Below are 19,697 nucleotides of genomic sequence, written 5' to 3' on the forward strand. Positions count from 1 at the left end.
GTACTCACTTCCCTAGGTTTGATTTAAGAAGGGAAGGAGGGTGGGTTTCCCCAGTCAATGCTCCCTTCATTTTTATAGCTTGTTGGAATCTCTCTTGAAATTACTCCCAAATGTGAGCTCTCCCATCTCGAAACTGATCAACTGGGATGCCGGGGAAACCCAAGCCTTTTCACCTAATGAGGTGGCAGAGGAAAACTTAAGTTCTGAGCTCAGGTTGGTAGGCCAAGGCTATAGTGACCAGTTTCCAAGTTAGACCTCACTTTGGCTTCAATTTAATTCAACATGGAACACTAACTGTATGCCTGGGTTCCCTTCCCATACTTATTCATACCCATTTGGCCCTGTCTTCTCTCAATATTGTTTTCTCATGTCAGATTATCTTAAAAAGGTCTCTGTTTACTCCCTCAGTTTCTATATGGAAAAAGTCATTGTCCTCTTCATGTTGGTGTAAAGAGATAAGACACCCAGGACATTCACTTTAATCTTATATTTGTAATTTAAGTTATTTTTTTTCTGAACAGTTAAAAACAAAACAAAACACACTGTATTACCATGATCCTAGGTTGTGAACATACTGGTACATTGACTATACATCACCATAACATAATCACAAAAGTCAAAGCAGTCAGTACTGAAGAGTCTAGAGAATAAAGGCTGAGCCAACCGAAAGCTCTCAGGGAGGCTCACACTTGTTGCCAGGCCTGCCCCATAGCTGGAGTCCAGTGAACATCCGTCAGAACAGTCTGCGTTGGGCTTGATTTGGGAAAGTGTTAGTGTCCTTGGTACCCAGAGATCTAACCCTTCTTGTTGGTCTTTTCCATCAGTGTCCAAGAAGAGACAGGGATAGAGGGGAGGTGAAGCTTTATAATGCTGTTTACTGCACTGACCCTTAAACACCCACACAGCCACCCAGGAACCAATTGGGTGGGCTGGAGAGATGTTGGCAGATGTCATCTGCCTCCAGGAAATTTTAGGTCATAGGTACTCAATTTCCAACAGAAGAGGTTTCTGGATATCAATGCATTAAGTTCCACCTGAAATCAGCAGCCATAATCACGCTTTTTTGGTTTCTCTCCTCAGTTCCAAGGATTCTGAAGTCACAAATGAACTACAGGTAAAGTAACAAGAAGAGAAACTCAGCTTTAATCTACTAAGAGACGGCTGTCTTTTCAACACTGATTATGTTGAGACTGTGAAAAATGTAAGGGGCTGTGGTCTGCCAGCGATCAGCTATGTGGATGAGGCCTGGGGAGATAAACTCAGCCTGCAGGTTCAGGTACACTTGGTAGAAGTGAGGGTTACTCTAGGAGGGAAGAGAGGAAGGCAAAAAGAAGCAAGGGCACCTTTTTCTGTTCTCCAGCTTGGGGAAGTCTGTTGAACTCAGAGAAATGGAGATCAGAAATATGGATTAAAGTCATATTGCAAACCTGATCATCAAACAGGTGGTAGGCATCGAAGCATCCCTTTTGACACCTGGATGTACTTCGGATTCCTCCAGAATCAAGCTTGCAGCCTGGCCTCCCTGGCCTGCGCTGTTCTAGGCAGGAAGGTATTACCATCTAAGATGCCAAGAAGGTCAACAATACCAAGTTGTCTAATTCTGGGGAAGGAAATGTTGCCCTAATTATTCCAATATTCCCCCCGCCACTCCACCCCCCACCGTGTTTCCACGTACAACCAAGTGCTAAGTAAGGAACAGACCAACCACAGCTATTCAGACCAATGGGTACCAGGAGACGGCAAAGGAGAAGAGTGCATATTTTCTTCTCTTCAGCTTTTGATTTTACAAAAGAAAAACAAAAAGGATTTTTCTTACTCAAGCAGAAAACAGAATGATTTAGGGATTCCAGGGTCTTTCCCAGAAACAAGCTATGAGGGCCAGACTTTATTACTTGTCAACAGAATTCCAGAGAGTCCCTGTCTCTGAAGTTTCTGGTGAAGAGTCATCGGAAAGAATTTTGCCAAGGGACAAGTGTAAAAGGCCTCCCACTCACAATTCATGTCCATTTTCAAACTGCACATAAGAAAGTAAAAGGATGTTCTCAGCAGTGGAAATACACACATATGTAGCAAGGCATGCTGGTTTTGTCCAAGGAGCCCCAGTGTGAACAGAGAGCTCACAAGTGCCCACAGAGTAACCAGGTGCAGGGGCATGCACATGCTCCTTGCCTGCCTTTGAACAGGATTCCTCCCATCTTTATGAGATGTTTCTTTCAGGCCTAAATTGGAATTTTAGTGAGAAGAGACTAATCTACAATGGGGACATTTCACTTCAGAGCCCAGAAACACCTTCAGCTCCTTTTCTACCATTCCTTTGGAGGTGTTGAGACTTCATTTCTCTTGTTTTTTTAAAAAGGTCAAACTTTATATTTATTCTAGCCCAGTTGGGGATTAGTGATAATCGATTCCCACTGAAATCATGCGGAGATGGTAAGTGGCGTTTACTTTCTCTGGAAACGAACTTCTACTTACCTGATTATTTCTTCTACAATGAACTGGTAGATGACCCCCAGGAGCTGAGAAATGTGACCGACAAGTTTTTCAGACCACTTAACTTCATTCCCATTTCCGTGAGCAGCAGAGGACAACCTGGAGAATATCCTCCATAGAGCTAATGGCTCCAGACTGCAGGGTTCACCCTTGATCTCATTTATGATGTACTGGACAAGCTCCTGTCAACATACCTTCAACTGAACCTAGATGAGAGAGCAAAACCCTGGGGACCAATGAATATTCCATGGTTCCACTTCTGAATAGCAGCATATAAGAGAAGAACTGGTAAAGTTATGTCTATTGGACAATATTTTGAAATAGCTCAAAATCCATGCCTCTTTAATGCCTGATCTGGGATGGCCCTCTGCCTCATCTATAGCAAAATCCTTAACCAATCAAAAAGCCATTAATAGTCAACACACACACACACACACACACACACACACACACACACGAAGTCAAGACAATAGACAAGGAACCCTGATAGTGGCTAAACAGAAGACATACATCTAGCATGTGGGTATTTGGTAAGGAAATTATATTCAGAAAATACTGGGTTGGCCAAAAAGTTCCTTTGGGTTTTTCTGTAAGATGTGTGGAAAAATCCGAACGAACTTTTCGGCCAACCCAGAATTTCCCAAGCAATGACAATCATTTCACTGGGAAATGTTTTTTGGCTATAACCTGGAACTAAAAGTTTAAAACCACTCATAAAGCAGGAAAGGGAAAATGCATATGCACAATCTGCCTCTCAGTACGTAAAAACATTCAGTCTGGGCATATTTTGGGAAGAGGATTCCTTCTGGCAAAGCAGAGGGAAGAGTGAGGATGACCACCCCCACCCAACTAAAGGTGGCCTGGCTTTGAGGTCACCTGCAACAGGATCCCATTCTGAAGTTTTTACAGCAGCTGGTTAAAAGGGGCCTTTCTGGGCTTCCCTGGTGGCGCAGTGGTTGAGAGTCCGCCTGCCGATGCAGGGGACATGGGTTCGTGCCCCTATCCCGGAAGATCCCACATGCCGCGGAGCGGCTGGGCCCGCGAGCCATGGCCGCGGAGCCTGTGTGTCCGGAGCCTGTGCTCCGCAACGGGAGAGGCCACAGCAGTGAGAGGCCCACGTACAGCAAAAAAAAAAAAAAAAAAAAAAAAAAAAGGGGCCTTTCTTTTACTCAACTGCTTTGATATAACGGAAACAATGGGCCTGTCTGCTCAGCTTCCAAGGGAAGACTTGGAGACTGCCCTGTGCCCATTGATGGGTGTGTCTGTGCCATACAATATGGCTGGTGAAGGCCCATTCCTGCCCAGGGAAACAAGCCAGGCACATACTGATAGTACTCCCTGTGCCCCCAGGTTGGGGGGCACATGTGCCCTGCACCTGAAGCCCCTATAGCTGCTTTTTGAAGTGGCCAGTAAGCCTTGGCCCTTGCTTTAGTCCATTTATTTATGTTGCTCAGCAACTGCCAGAGGAATTTTATTGGGGAGAGTGGAGAGTAAAATAAGGCCAAGAGAAGGAAGAAAAGGAAAGAGAAGGCAGTTTCTGTGCCATTAATAAACCCTGTGTGCCAAACTTCACCCTGATTCTCTCTCTGGCAGTTTTGCCTTTTATAAATACCAGGTTTGGAAAAGCAGAAGGTTGGTTCTGCAGAGCAAGGTTGAGATGATTAGCTTGATTTCTGAGAGACAATATTTACTGGCTTAAATGAAAAAGACATCACCTTTTAGTCTTGACCACCCGGTAAGCTAGTCTGATCATGGTCTTGGCAAAGATACAGGCACGCCTGGGTACTTGCAGGCCCTGATGAGGAAATCAGAGATGCGAACCATTATGCAGAATGCAATGAGCGACTGGCTCTGGCCATTTCAACCTCTTCTGTAGGCTGAGCCTTAGCAGTGATTTAAGATGAAGTACAACGCTTTTTATTACACATCTAATTGTTAATGAGGAAATGCAATCAGCAACTCCTTTCCACACTCTACATGGAATCAAGGAGACTGCTGAGTCCAGAAAAGATGTGGTCATTGAAGGAGCCCAGGAAATTTCTGCCCCTCCCCGCCTTTTGTTTTGGGGGTGTGGGTGGGTGTTACAAGGAGAAGAGAGAAGAGGTGCAAATACGACGAGAGTACCATGCCTGAGAATCCATCGTCGCCACATAGGGTCACTTGCAGCAAAAGCCTGGGTTTGAAATTTTGACTGAAGAGTACTTAACTCTTCTAAGTATTGCATTTTCTAATTTGCCTCATGATAACTGAGGATACTTTCTTCATACTCTTTCTTCTCAGGTGGAGCAGATAAACATGTTGAAGGGGAGGGGGAGAAGGGGCAAGAGGGACAGAAACAGGGAAAGAGATGGAAGGAAAGAGGCCCAGATCTTCCAGGGTGTACATTCTTGTTTTCTTTCTTTCTTGCCCCAGAGGCTACACAGACAGCTATTTCCTCCTAAGCACAGTGGGGCTGGGCAGATCTTGCCAGGTGCTGGGTATTCTTGCAGTTTACAGGGAGACACTGGGTGCTGTCTGGCTTGAAGTTGTATCCCCCGTCCCCTAGAAGCGGCTCTCTCCCAGTAGGCTCCATAGAAAACTAGTTCTTCTGCTTAACGGCAAAGCAAGAGAGATTCTGGCAAAACACTAAATATATTTATGTCATCTCTGTCTGGAACCAAATGAGGAAAAAACAGGTGCAGGAGGAAAGAAGGAGGGGAGGTGGGGTTTAAAAGTTCCAATCATTCACAAAAGATAGAAGACATCTTCTGATAGCAGCACGGAAGCAGTCAGCTGTGCTGAGTAAACCATCCTGGGTCGACTGCAGACCAGCTGTGTCCCAACAGGAGTCTTAAAGCCCTGCTCCTCAGCTAGTCCAGGGAAAGTGGGTGGTAGTTTGATTGTTACTGTTGTTGCTCATCGTGGTACTGGCAGATACGTTAAATACCGCAACTTTAATGAGTCCTGTGCGAAAACAGAGCACACAGTCATTAGTCCCTTTTCCTATATTTCTCACTTTCTCTAAGAGGAAAAGAATATTAAACTAGCTGTCAATTGGGGGAAAGACTCAGAGGTCCTTCCTAATGCCCGCTTTCTGTCCATGCTATGCAGGAGCTTCTGTCAAAGGCTACATGGCCTGTTTGGGGACTTGGCAGGGCTCACTGACATGGTCAGGGCTGTAGTGCTCATGCAGAGTGGCTCTGATATCTAGAGATTAAGAATGACTATGGTGGGTGTAGCATCAAGCTCTCAGCTGCTCCCTATAATGGTAGAGCAGGCAAGGACAGCTCTGAGGCTCCAGCTCTTAGTGGCCATGAACGCAATGTGCCACTAACAAAAGTGGGGGAGTGAGGTGAGGCTATCTGGTTGCTTGGCTGGAGGGGACTGGCAGTGTAGATGAGGGGAGAGCCTGATTGTTAGATGTGTGCTCTAGAAGTGCTCCTGGTACCTTCAAGGACAGGTGTGTAGGTGGCGTCTGGAAATGTGGCCTGGAGATTAGGCAGAAGTTGGGACTACAGATACAAATTAGAGATGAGAGCTGAAGCCTCGGGAAGAGATAAGGCAGCCAAAGCAGGGAACTCAGATAAGGAAGAAAAGCCCGAGACAGACTCTTAGTGGATGTCTACGTTTTAGGGGTGAGAGAAAGAAGGAGACACAAACAATCAGAGAGCCAGGAAGAATATTAAAAATGACAAAATGCCATCAAAATCTAAGGAGGAGAAAATTTTGGCAAAAGGAGGGGATAGGTACATGATGACTACAATATTAATACTAATTAATGGCTACTTTTTAGTGAGGGCCTGTTATGTGCTAGACACTGTGCTAAGCACTAAGAATTTTACATATAACATTTCAAGGGGATCCTCACAACAGCTCTGCGTGGTAGGTATTGCAACCCTCATTTTACTAATAAGGAAACTAAGGCTCTGGGAAGTTATTTGCCCAAGGGCATGCAGCTAGGATTCTCACCTAGGCCTGTCTGTGTGCCTTGGTTGAGGAAGCAGTGCATCCTCTGTGAGAGAAGTGAGCACTGAAGCCAGCCCAGCAGGGCATGGAACACCCTGGTCAGAAGAACCACTATAGAAAGATGTGCAGAAAAGTGTACTAAATGTGTACTTCTGGCACAAGAACGGAGGCAGGTATGGGAAACAAGAAATCACAATAATGGCAATCCTCCCCAGTAGCTAGTACAGTTTTCCCAAACCAGTGATTACCTATATTTGAACTGGTTAGGGCACCAAGTATGACCTAAATATACCATGGCTATAGATTAAGATGAATGTTAGGATCTTTTCCTGCCCCAGAGACAGGATGGAGACTTGAGTGGGAGATTATATGGAGTTGTCACCAACTCCAGAGCTACTTCCAAGGTCAAACAATAGTTATTTTCTTTTTGGAGGCAGTAGGGAATGCGGATAAGGATAAAAGAAAAGCTACCTTTTACAATCAAATGATACTGATAAGGCAGAGCTGTGAGAAGGCAGCCCGATATTTCACCAAGAGATTTTTCCTTTCACACATTAGATTATCTACTTGGGTTAAAGGGTCTCCATTATAGGTGCTAGTTTAATCTGGGAATTACAAAGCCATAGGCTTTGGGGTCAATACTCTTAGTTATGAAACTGATTCAAATCTCATTTTATTTTCTTAAAAATCCTACTAGATTACTGAGGCAGGAATATTAGTTCTACTACACAAGGATCATCTAGATCTAGTTCAAGAATCATGTAAGAACTGAGGCTGGCTACCTCAACCAAAGGCAGTGTCCAATGTGCAGCCCCAGCCCTGTCTCATGGTGTCAGCTTCTGCTTTACAGGACTTGGAGATATAAAGGGCATGAGAAGGCTCCATGAACTCACAATACCTTACAGCCAATGTTCCATTTCCTACCCACAGTGCTATGTACACAATTCTTTTTCATACCTGTGCAAGTCTGAGGTCAGTGTTTGATTATTTATCTGGAGATATAGGTGTATGTTCGAGAAGGGGAGCGGGGGGGTTCAGCTTGGGCAGCTGGATCATTTAGGAAGTCCCAGATGAGGATTGTGTCATCATGTGAACTACTGACAATCTGGAATTCATCAAACTGGAGTCGGAAAACTCTTCCAGAATGCTCCTAAAGAAGCAGAAACAAAACTTATGAACTACTCAAAATCAAAAGGACACAAATTCAGCAACTTGTCAAAAGGAGTCTATGGAAAGGCTATGCTGATAGTTTTCTCTACCATTTAGCTGTTTCAAGAATACAGAGAAAAACCTTAACTTGGATTAAAGGCAGGATGGAAAAGTCAAATATTGGGTAGTTGATTTTGTATACAATCAAAGTAATATTTACTAGAGCTGATACATGTCAAATAGTACACTAGTTTCTCATTACTAACTCTCCTAGACTTAGGCTGAATGAGAACATTCCTCAGTACCTCCCTGGGTTTATCCTCTTCTCTGTATTTCTAGGATTCTTTTACAATCAGAGGCCAAGGACCGATGAGCAATAATAACTAGTGTGCTGGTATATAGTTATCAATTAACTCTCCCCAATTTGTAAAAGCATTTGCACATTTTATGGTCTAAAAATTTCTATCCTGGCCAATTTCAAGCTACCCGAGTTCAACCAGCTTGCAAAATTCATGAACGTCTAACAATTGGCTCCCATAAGCAGGTATAAGCCTGTTTCACTTAGAATAATGTCCTCAAGTTTCATCCATGTTGTAGCATGTGACAGTATTTCCTTTCTAAGGCTGAATAATATTCTATTCTATTCCATTCTCTCTCTCTCTCTCTCTCTGTGTGTGTGTGTATATATATATATATATATATATATATATATATATATTCACACACACACACAAACACACCACATTTTGTGTATACATTCATCTATCAATGGATACTTGGGTTGCTTCAACCTCTTGGCTTTTATGAATAATACTGCTATGAACATGAGTATGCAAAGATCTCTTTGAGATCCTGCTTTTAATTTTTTTGTATATATACCCAGAAGTGGGAGTGCTGGATCACACAGTAATTCTATCATTAATATTCTGAGGAGCCACCATACTGTTTTCTATAGAGGCTGCACTATTTTATATTCTTTACAAGATATAAATGAGCTCATTAGATAGATGAGCATCTGTGTTCATAAGACATACTGGTGTGTAGTTTTCTTTTCTTGTTATATCTTTGGTTTCAGTATTAGGGTAATGCTGGCCTCACAGAATTAGGTAGCAAGTATTCACTCTGTTTCTATCTTCTGGAGGAAATTATAGAGAATTAGTATAATTTTCTTCCTTAAACATTTAATAGAATTCACCAGTGAAACCATCTGGGCTTGGTGCTTTCTGTTTTGGAAGGTTATTAATTATTTATTAAATTTCTTTAATAGGTATAGGTCTGTTCAGTATGTCTATTTCTTCCTAAGTTGTAGAAGATTGTATCTTTCAAGGGATTGGTCCATTTCATCTGGGTTATCAATTCTGGGGCATAGAGTTGTTCACAGTATTCCTTTATTAGAATCCTTTTAATGTCCACGGGATCTGTAGTGATGCAAAGTTTAATATCAAAAATCAATGTAATACAGCAATTAACAGAATAAAGGTGAAAACCGTATGGTCACCTCAATGGATGCAGATAAAAGCATTTAACAAAAACCAACATCCATTCCTAATAAAAGCTCTCAGCAATCTGGGAACTGAAAGGAACCTCCTAATCCCCTGGTATCTATGAAAAACCTATAGCTAACATATATCTATATAAAAATATATATAAAATGGTAAAAGACCAAATGCCTTTTCCCAAAGATAAGGACATCCACTCTTACCAATTCTTTTGAGCACTGTAGTGATGGTCAGTACAATAAAACAAAAAAGAAAAATGGAAGGTACACAGATTGGAAAAGAAGTATATTTGTACATACTTGCAGTGAACAATCCAGAAATCGAAAATTTTAAATACTGTTTATAATAGCATTAAAAATAACAAATACTTAAGGATAAATATGACAAAAGATATGTAAGACCTTTACATTGAAAGCTATAAAACATTGCTCAGAAATTTTAAAAGACCTAAATAAACGGTCTTTATTTAGAAGAAAATTCAATATTGTTAAGAAGTCAATTCTTGCCAAATTGATCTAGATTCAACATGATCCCAATGAAAATCTCAGCAGACTTTTTGTTGTTGAAACTGGCAAAGAGATTCTAAAATTCACATGAAAATTCAAAGAATCCAAAATACTTTGAAAAAGAACACAGTTGAACGACTTAACTAACGCTACTTGACTTCAAGGGTTATTAAAAAGCTGCAGTAACCAAGATAGTATAATATTGGCATCAAGATAGACAAAAAGAGCAATGGAACTGAGTAGGTCCGTAAGTAGACCCACACATATATGGTCAATTTGTTTTTGACAAAGCTGCTATTAAGAAGAAAAAGGGGGGGCTTCCCTGGTGGTGCAGTGGTTGAGAGCCTGCCTGCCGATGCAGGGGATATGGGTTTGTGCCCTGGTCCGGGAGGATCCCACATGCTGCAGAGTGGCTGGGCCTGTGAGCCATGGCTGCTGGGCCTGCACGTCCAGAGCCTGTACTCCATAACGGGAGAGGCCACAACAGTGAGAGGCCCGCGTACCGCAAAAAAAAAAAAAAAAAAAAAAAGAAGAAGAAAAAGGGGAAACAAATCTCCAAAGCCATTAATGGTATCTTCTCTATGTCAGGCAGTTGTTCTACAGCAATAAATAAAACATAAAAATCTTAAAAAAAAAAAAAAAAAAAGAAGACGAAGACGAAAAAGGATAGTCTTCTGAATAAATGGAGCTGGAACAATCAGATATCCATATGAACTTTGATCCATACCTTGTACCATCCGCAAAAACTAACTCAAAATGAATCACTGACTAAAACGTAAAACCTGAAAGTATAAAACTTCTTGAAGAAAATAGAGGGGAAAATCTTTGTGACTTCGGATTAGGCAAATAAAATTTTTTTAAAGATATAATAGCTAATAACATAATCCCTAACAGAAAGATTGACACACTGGACTTAATCAAAATTAATTTCTGCTTTTCAAAAGATACTTTAAAGGGAATAAAAAAACAAACCATGGACTGGAAAAAAAATATTTGCAAATCACATACCTAATAAAGGACTTGTATCCTGAATATGCAAAAGAATCTTAAAACTCAATAATCAGAAAGCCACTCAATTTTAAAAATGGGCAAAACATTCAAACACTTCAACAGAGTAGATATATGGACGGCATATAAACATATGAAAAGATGCCCAACACTGGGGCTTCCCTGGTGGCACAGTTGTTAAGAATCTGCCTGCCAATGCAGGGGACACAGGTTCAATCCCTGGTCCGGAAAGATCCCACATGGTGTGGAGCAACTAAGCCCGTGTACCAACTAAGCCTGTGTACCGCAACTACTGAGCCTGTGCTCTAGAGCCCACGAGCCACAACTACTGAGCCTGCGTGCCACAACTACTGAAGCCCGTGGGCCTAGAGCCTGTGCCCTCCAACAAGAGAAGCCTCCTCAATGAGAAGTCTGCACATGGCAACGAAGAATAGCCCCCACTTGCTGCAACCAGAGAAAGCCTGAGCACAGCAATGAAAACCCAATGCAGCCAAACATAAATAATTTTTTTTTTTTTTTTTTTTTGCGGTACGCGGGCCTCTCATTGTCGTGGCCTCTCCCGTTGCGGAGCACAGGCTCCAGACGCGCAGGCTCAGCGGCCATGGCTCATGGGCCCAGCTGCTGCGTGGCATGTGGGATCTTCCCGGACCGGGGCACGAACCCGTGTCCCCTGCATCGGCAGGCGAACTCTCAACCACTGTGCCAACAGGGAAGCCCATAAATAAATTTTTTTTAAAAGTCCCCCTTTAAAAAAAAAAATAGATGCTCAACATTATTAACATTAGGGATATAAAATTAAGATCACAATGCAGTACAATGACACACTTATTAGAAGGATTCAAAAAAGACTGTACTAAGTATTGGTGAGGATATGGAGTAAATGGAACTCTCATGCACAGTTGTACTACCATGTTAAACTGTACAACTGCTTTGGAAAACAGTTTGGCAGTTTCTAAAAATATTAATAATATACTTACCATGTGACCTAGCCATTCTGTTTCTAGGATTTATCCCAGAGAAATGAAAATATATGTTCATACAAAGACTTGTGCATAAATGTTTATAGAAACTTTATTTGTAATAGGCCCAAACTGGAAATAACCTAAATTTTCATCAATTGGCAAATGGATAAATAAATTTTGGTATAACCATACAATGGGATACTCCTCAGCAATTTTCAAAGAGGAAAATTGCTCTACATGAACAACATGGGTGAATCTCAAAATAATTATGCTTTGTGAAAAGAAACAGGCAAAAAAAAGTACATACTGTTATGATTACATTTATAAAACACTAGAAAATGTAAAGTAATCAATACTGACAGAAAGCAGATCAGTGGCTGCCTGGGGATAGGAGCAAGGAAAAGTGGGGTGGGATGGGAAGGAGGGATTACTATGTAATGGGGGCATGAGGATATGTTCGTTATTTGGCTGAAGTGATGTTTTCACTGTTTTGTACATACGTCAAAAGTTATCAAGTTGTATACTTAAATATGCTCACGTTATTGTATGTCTATTATATCACAATAAGTCTGTTTTTAAAAACTTAGTAAGACAACTCAATAAATAAATGAGGATGAGATGTGAGGACACTTCAAAAGAAGATAAGCACACGAAAAGATGTTCTATACCATTAGCTATCACAGAAATGCAAATTACAACTACAACCACTACACACCCACTCAAATGGCTGTAATGTTTTTAAAAACTGACAACACCAAGTCCTGTCAAGGATGTGGAAAAATTGGACATTCACATATTGTTTAGTGGAAACGTAAAATGGTTTGCATTTGCAAACTCCCAAAATGCTACTTTGGGAAATAGCTTGGTAGTTTCTTTTAAATTTAAATATATATTCAGAAATCATACGCCTAGGTATTTTTTACCCAAGAGAAATGAAAGAAAAAAATGTACATACAAAAGCCTGTATGGGAATGTTTTCAGTATCACCAAAGACTGAAAACATTCCAAATGTCCTTAAACTGGTAAATGAATAAAGAAATTAGTTCATCCATACAATGGAATACCACTCAGCAATAAAAAGGGACATGCAACAATGTGGATGAATCTCAAAAGAAGTGAAAAAAGCCAAATGCAAAAAGCTACCTAAATATGATTTAATTTATATGACACTCATAGCAAAACTATAGGGACAGTTGCTAGGGGTTGAGGAGAGGGGATTAATATGAAGGGGTATCATTTTTGGGGTGATGGAAATGCTCTATATCTTGACTGTGGTATTTACACAATTGTAAAATTCATAGAAGTACACTAAAAAAGGCACAAATTTTGCTGTATGTAAATTATACTTCAAAAATCTAATGAATTAAAGTACACACTTTAAAAAACCATGTGTGAAACATGCAGGTAAAGCAGGTCTGGTGCTATAAGAATGAGCTTTAAATCCAACAAGGAAGACAAAGAAATGCATCTCTCTCTTCTCCAAAGCAGAGGCTGCCTAAATGTTGAGAGTCAGGATTCAGAACACTGGGCTTCAAATGCTTCCTCTCATCTTTTCCCTGAACTGTGCAAAAGATTTGTCCTCCCTGGTGCCCCACCTAATCTTTTTCTAATGGAAGCAGCTTTCAAACCTTAAGCCATTTTCTGATCTGGGCCTTTGGCTAACACCACGATAAAGAACTTGGTGCTTCTGAGGTGACATTCTTCCTTCTATGTCACTTCTTTGCCCAAATATCAAGATGTTTGGGCAAGGGGGTATATTAGTATAAAAGAGACGAGATTTAAATTGCTGGAGGCAGCATGCCTTAAATAGGAAGCGTAACTCAGGGGCTGACCAGGGGGTTCACATAGACTCCCCTGGCACTTTTTGCAGGCACAGGTGTGCAGGTCCTCAGATTCTGGACAGGTTCCAATTTGAGTAATTATGTTGTCTCTCCCTAAGTACCCCCTACTGTTTCTGGCCGATACAGAATTCTTATTCACTTCCTGTACTAAACTGTTGTGTAGCGTTGCTGTGCAGCTGTTGAACAGCTGCCACATTCTTCTCCATATACAGTCTCTAAAGCACTTTTGGATGAAAGGCAGCTATATAAACATATTTTATTGTCATGTATTGGTTGCCTTTCCACATAGTAGTAGGCTTTGTGAAGTTCTAACTATCAAATCCAGCTCTGTATTCCACAGTACATCAATGTTAATTTCTTTCCCTTCCTGCTCCCCAAACCCCTCCAAACAATAAGGCTCTTACCACAAGGGTCCGTAGACAGAGAGTTCCTGCAGGAGCACGGGGGTCCAAAGCAGCTACAAGATCCCACACCTTAATTTTTCTAAAGATCAAAAAGGGGACAAAAATCTTAGTTAAAAGCAAAATTAAGGGAACACAGGAAGAACAGTAAAAAGTCATGGCAATAAATATGTACAGCGAAGATAGTTTATATTATAAGTGCAGCTCACAGGAATATACAAAAACTTTTTTGTTTTGGAGACTCAGTCCTTGCATTCATTCTTAAAAGTGGAAAATGTACGTGATTAACCTAAAAACGAGAAACAGGTTAGCTTTAACCAAACTGAAGAGAGTGAATGGTAAAGTTACACCATACTTTGGGCCAAAAGGAGTTCTTATATCGATACATTTGAACTCTTAATCATAGAAGAGATCACTTAGACCTAGAAACCTATAACTCTGAGGCATCTTCTTTCTGGTCAATTCTAAGAATGGCTCATGTCACACATGTCAGAGGACTGGGGTCCATTTAAGAGCTCTGGAGTTGATATAAGTAAATCCTTATATTTTGATTTAAATAAGAAAAGTATAGCCCTTCTATAAATCAAGTATAGGTCATGTCTCCTCAAGGTAAGTATGAGTAACAGACAAAACCCAAGAGAAGTGGGTTTAGATCAAAACCAGGGCAATGAGAAAATACAACCTTGGACTTATCTGGAACATGTCATCATACCCTGAACAATTTCCCAAGGGTAGAACAGTGATGGCTGACTCAAAGCAGAGGAAGTGGGTCTGTTAACACTTACTGCTGCTGCTTGAGTTGTCTTAATATATCAGTATAGCCAGCTCATAAACTAAGAAAATGTTGTAAGTTAGTTTCTGATATTTAAAAAAAGGTGCCAGGGACCTCCCTGGTGGTCCAGTGGTTAAGACTCTGTACTCCCAAGGCAGGGGGCCTGGGTTCGATCCCTGGTCAGGGAACTAGATCCCATATGCCACAACTAAAAACATCCCACGTGCTGCAACTAAGACCTGGTGGAGCTAAATAAATAAATATAAAAATAAAATAAAAAGCTGCCAATATTTGAACTGTGGCCTTCTACTTCCCCAAATCAGGCACCTTGATGAGGAGAAATGATAGAGAGCACTTCATAAGTGAATACACTTTTGTAAGAATTTACTATGTGCTTATTAGCATTGCTGGACATGGGATCTATCCACAACATGAATGGACTCTATGACCATTCGAAATCAGACTGAAGGAAAGTAAAGATTACTTAACTCATTGTGACTGAAATGCTAGAAGTGAGGACAAGAAGGCTGTACTTTTAGGAATCACTCAAAGGGATAAAAATTCAAGACTGTACCATACTAAGCGCCACCCCCACCCAAGATATCGTTCTCCAACATTTCAGCTTTACTAATAAGTCACTATTTTATATTCATATCCTGATATAGTGGGTTTACCCAGTTCTTTGCTTTATACGGCAAAACAGAAAAATATATAACCAAAAAACCAAAATATTAATGAAATTCATGAGCAAACAAGTACAATTAAATGATTGGGAAGCATATTTTAGAAAAGAGTAAACAAAGGAGAGGTGAATATATGGATTAGACACAAGAATATTGTTCAGATTTTTTCTGTGATATCTATAATCTTTTAGAGACAAGGAAAGGTTATATTTAACATTCTAAGGCAGGAGGGATTAACAGGTGGATTTTTTAAAAACGCTGTTAGCAAACTCACCCATCATAGGCTCCACTGACTATCCTCTTGTTATCGAATCGAATACAGCGCACCAATTCCTCATGGCCTTCTAACACTCGTAAGCATGCACCACATTCTATGTCCCATAATCTAAAAGAGAAAATTGAGTCAAGTGAGTTTTCAGGTATTCTTTTCTAAGCTTGGAATGTTATAATGACATACTTCATTCATCTTTTAAAATATCCAAAAAATAAAATCAATCAACACTCATACACAAATGTATTACTTTCAGTGTAATTTATTTCTTTTCTGCCATATAAGCAGAAAAATGTACGATTTAAGTTCAAATACGCAGTATATATTTTCAAAGCACCAACCTTCATATAATTCTGTAATCAGGGTCACCAAGGAATATAAAAGATGAATTCAATGTACACAGTTGCCTATGAAGGAAATGACCAAGCCAAGAAAAATAATGTTTCCTAAAATCACAATTAATAAGAATGAGACGCAGTATCAGTGACGTCCTGCCCTCACAAAGTATGTCCACCTTTGTCACCGAGGGCACTCTCTGCTTTCACCTCATTGTCCAGGACAGTTTTTCTCATATAATGGAAATGCAAAGTAAGTTCTCAAAAACTTTTATATACTAATTTAAATTATGTATGCTTTCTGACCAATCCAAAGGATTTCTAGGAATGATAATTTCCTTAGATATAACAATATCTCTATCTGTTATTTTTTCAATGGCCTTTTCATTCCTTAGTACTTCTTTGAAGGAGGGGGAGAGGGTTGATAAATCTTCCAAATTCTATTCATATGAGTGTCATTCATCTTCATGAAGGATAAATACCAAAAAGTACTTCAATTTGTGGATTCTTCATAATTTCTTCATAATTTCAAAGACTGGTAACTCCCTGGCCAATTATGTAATGCTAAGAAAACAAAATGCACAATTTCTAGCAGGGAAACAAATCTCTTTTCTTTTTTTAGAACAGTGGCAAAGAGAAAAGGCCTTTAGCTATTTATTAGCACTTTTCAACTGCAGACAGGAGAAATTTAAAGAGAAGGGCCTTCAGCCTCCATTTTTATCTCTCTTGCTCACTTCCTCTTTCAAGCAGTACTTTTTAAATAGGTCTATATGGTGATAGAACTATTACAGGAAGGAAACACATCAACAAAAGGCTTTGCTATGCTGCCTCTCTGCTTGGGGCAAACTTTTGATCTGTAAGAAGCTACAGAAACTGAAAAATGTTTTATTATAAACATAACACAGTTGAAGATCTGTTTGATCTGTGCACAAACAATGAATGGCAGGATAACAGTGATCCCTTCTGGGCAAGGGCACCTGCTGCTCACCTGATAGTGTTGTCAGATGAGCCACTCACGACCAGCCTGTCTCTGTACTGCAAACAGGCAATTCCGCGTTTGTGTCCATTTAAGGTCCTTACAAATTCACAAGTACTTGTGTTCCATACCTGAAACAAAAATAGCATTTGGCAGTTGATCTGGTGCTTTTACTAGTAAAATCTATGGCAACTGGAGTTTTTGGGAGGCAGAAAATAGGACTGAACTAACAGGGGGAATTCAACTTTTCATACCAATCCAAATCAAACCAAAAAATGACAAGTTTAATTCATAGTAATATGCAGCTAATTTGTAGCTGGCTGCTATCACATGAGAATCCTCAAATTGATGTACTCTTATGGGGTTAGTCTGGTCTTGCAGACAAATTTTCTTGAACCTAAATTTACCCCTGCCCTTTTCATACTCACCATTATTTATAGGAATAAAAACTTAATTCAAATTGTCACACAACCTATCTCACTCATTACCTTTTTACGCATAAACTAGTATTTGATTTAAATATTAAGTATTCTACAGTGAGGGTTAAGTATGAAACTGCCCTTGAGCAGATTTCCACATGAACTTCCCTTTTGTAATTTGGGGACTTACTGAAAAATGCCTTATTACCTTTATAGTCCTATCCCCAGATGCAGAAACGATGTACTTGTCATCAAAGTCTACGACATTGACTGCAGCTCGGTGTCCAACAAGCACCCTCCTGAGGGTGATGTCAGTTGGGGAGGCCATATCCCACACCGCAATGGAACGGTCTTTGGAACAGGTCACCATCATGCCATTATTGAAACGCAAGTGCAGAACTGCTTCACAATGGTGAATCAATGTGTTTAGCATTTCACCTGTATTTACATCCCACACCCTGGAACAAACAACATTAAGGTTATCCGAGATTGAGGAGGAGCTCATGCTACAATCTATTACCAGTACTGGACCACCTCACTCCCCACCCTTCCCACCCTATTCTCATAGTTAGTGTTATACCCTACTTTGCTTCTGCAGCTCTGAAGTTGAGCTGAGCTAAAGTGTACTGATGGACCATGGGGAAGTGGTAGACAGAGGGCTGGACTGGGAGAGTAGGAAGAGGAAGGGGATGGGATGCTGCCCAGTGAAATCTGGGCTAGTTTCAGGGGGCTGGAATGAGGTTGCAGCGACCATCACCAGAGAATTGGCCACAGACTTCAAGATTATCATAAGCCTTCTAACATTCAATCTGATACATTTTAAACTGGGAATCTGATTAATAACTACAGCATTGGTGGTCCCACAGACAGCCCTCAGGTCCTAGACTGACATAGGCGAAGAAGCTTCCCTAACAGACTTAGTACTATGGATGTGAGTTTGATGACCCTGGACCTTTTCACCACATAGATCAAGGCCTAAAATTATCTAGACTCTAAATGTAAGGCCCCATTTCTGTGCTTTAAATGAGTGTAGGGATCAAGAACAGCCATCCCAATATCAATATGGGCTTCACAGCAGAGTGTGAGCCCCTTGGATAGCTTGAGAATTTTTTGTGAAGGTATATATTACTTTGATCACTCTATTTTTGTATATTTACTTTGTTTTTTACAACACATTTTATTTCTTTTTTCAGTTTAACCCTCTTTTAGAAAATCATTTTTTCCCTTGTCCTATAAATGTTAGCCTCTACAATCTTTCAGCTTCCTTGAGGCACTCCACAAGCACCAATAAATGTTAAATGTTGATAACTCTAAGAACAGAATTTGCTATGCCTTTAAGTCAAAAGACAAGAAACAGGAATGGCCTTTTCTATTCACAGAGGATAACTTGGAATGGTAAACATTTAACTTCAGAGAATCTAACAATGCAGTTAACTGCTTTTTTTCCTATTTTTTTAAAGTTACTTTTGATGCATTATGTTTGCTAAATCCTTTAGCTCAAGGCAAAATTCCTAACAGAGGTTTCTAGTAGTGCTGCTAGTACCCAGAACTCAAGCTACACTGGACTCCAGCAGCATAATGGCTGTGTCATGAAATCACTAACGCCTCTGGAAATTGAAGGTCCCTCCCTGAGTGAAGCTTGCAATTGAAAACTGCAGGGACAGCAGGGGAGGGGTTGGCAAAGAGAGAGCTTTGCTCACCTGTACACATTTTAAAGGAGATATGCATGCCTGTACTACAGTTATAACCACTTGAAAGGAAGGCTTCATTCCATTCATGTCATTCCCCTGTGAGGTGGCTTTTGTAAGAAATGCAAGGTTTACCAAGTTTCTATAATAGATGATTCCCCCAAATCAAAATAGAATATGTAGTTTCTTTTTTTTTGTAATTAAAATTTTTTTTAATTTTTAAATATTTATTTATTTATTTAGGCTGCGCTGGGTCTTAGTTGTGGCAAGTGGGATCTAGTTCCCTGACCAGGGATCAAACCGGGGCCACCTGGATTGGCACTGCGAAGTCTTAACCACTGGACCACAAGGGAAGTCCCTGTAGTTTCTTAAATGTACAAAAATGTAAACTTACCATAACCATTCCTAAATCAAGTTTTCTAGCTTTAGACTGACACAATGATGGCGAGAGCTGGTGGTTTATTCTTTTTTGGTTATGAAGTTTCATAACTGTGTTCATGCAGATACATACAAAATTACTATCTAAGACAGAACAGAATGAATCTGATATTTCAGAGTTCAAAAGATCATTTGAAATTTTCTACCTGACTGTGGAATCCGATGATCCAGTTATGATCACCCTCTCGTCATACTGGAGACACAGGACAGAACCTGTGTGGCCTGTGAGAATTCGCTTGCATTCCAATGTGCTTTTATCCCAGATCTAGGATGGCAAACAAGATCCTTTTGATCATCGTGATAATGGGGTGCTG

At 40.3% G+C, this 19,697-nt stretch overlaps 1 protein-coding gene across 11 annotated transcripts in view; it reads right to left on the minus strand.

The window, feature by feature from the left end:
- Positions 1-472: 472 nt before the first annotated feature.
- BTRC (beta-transducin repeat containing E3 ubiquitin protein ligase) overlaps positions 473-19,697 on the minus strand; it is a 191,760-nt gene continuing 172,535 nt past the window's right edge. For all 11 annotated transcript variants that reach the window (XM_081222494.1, XM_081222503.1, XM_081222502.1 and 8 more), the window contains 8 exons: positions 19,530-19,648; positions 17,466-17,715; positions 16,851-16,969; positions 15,531-15,641; positions 13,805-13,883; positions 7,393-7,585; positions 3,649-5,433; positions 473-3,417 (listed from right to left, as the gene is read on the minus strand). In XM_081222494.1, the coding sequence (XP_081078620.1) occupies positions 7,424-7,585; positions 13,805-13,883; positions 15,531-15,641; positions 16,851-16,969; positions 17,466-17,715; positions 19,530-19,648 (840 nt within the window). In that variant the 3' untranslated portion in view covers positions 473-3,417; positions 3,649-5,433; positions 7,393-7,423. The remainder of the gene's footprint in view (positions 3,418-3,648; positions 5,434-7,392; positions 7,586-13,804; positions 13,884-15,530; positions 15,642-16,850; positions 16,970-17,465; positions 17,716-19,529; positions 19,649-19,697) is intronic.

This window comes from Mesoplodon bidens (genome assembly GCF_964165515.1).
Source record: "Mesoplodon bidens genome assembly, chromosome: 1".
NCBI classification, from domain to species: domain Eukaryota; kingdom Metazoa; phylum Chordata; class Mammalia; order Artiodactyla; family Ziphiidae; genus Mesoplodon; species Mesoplodon bidens.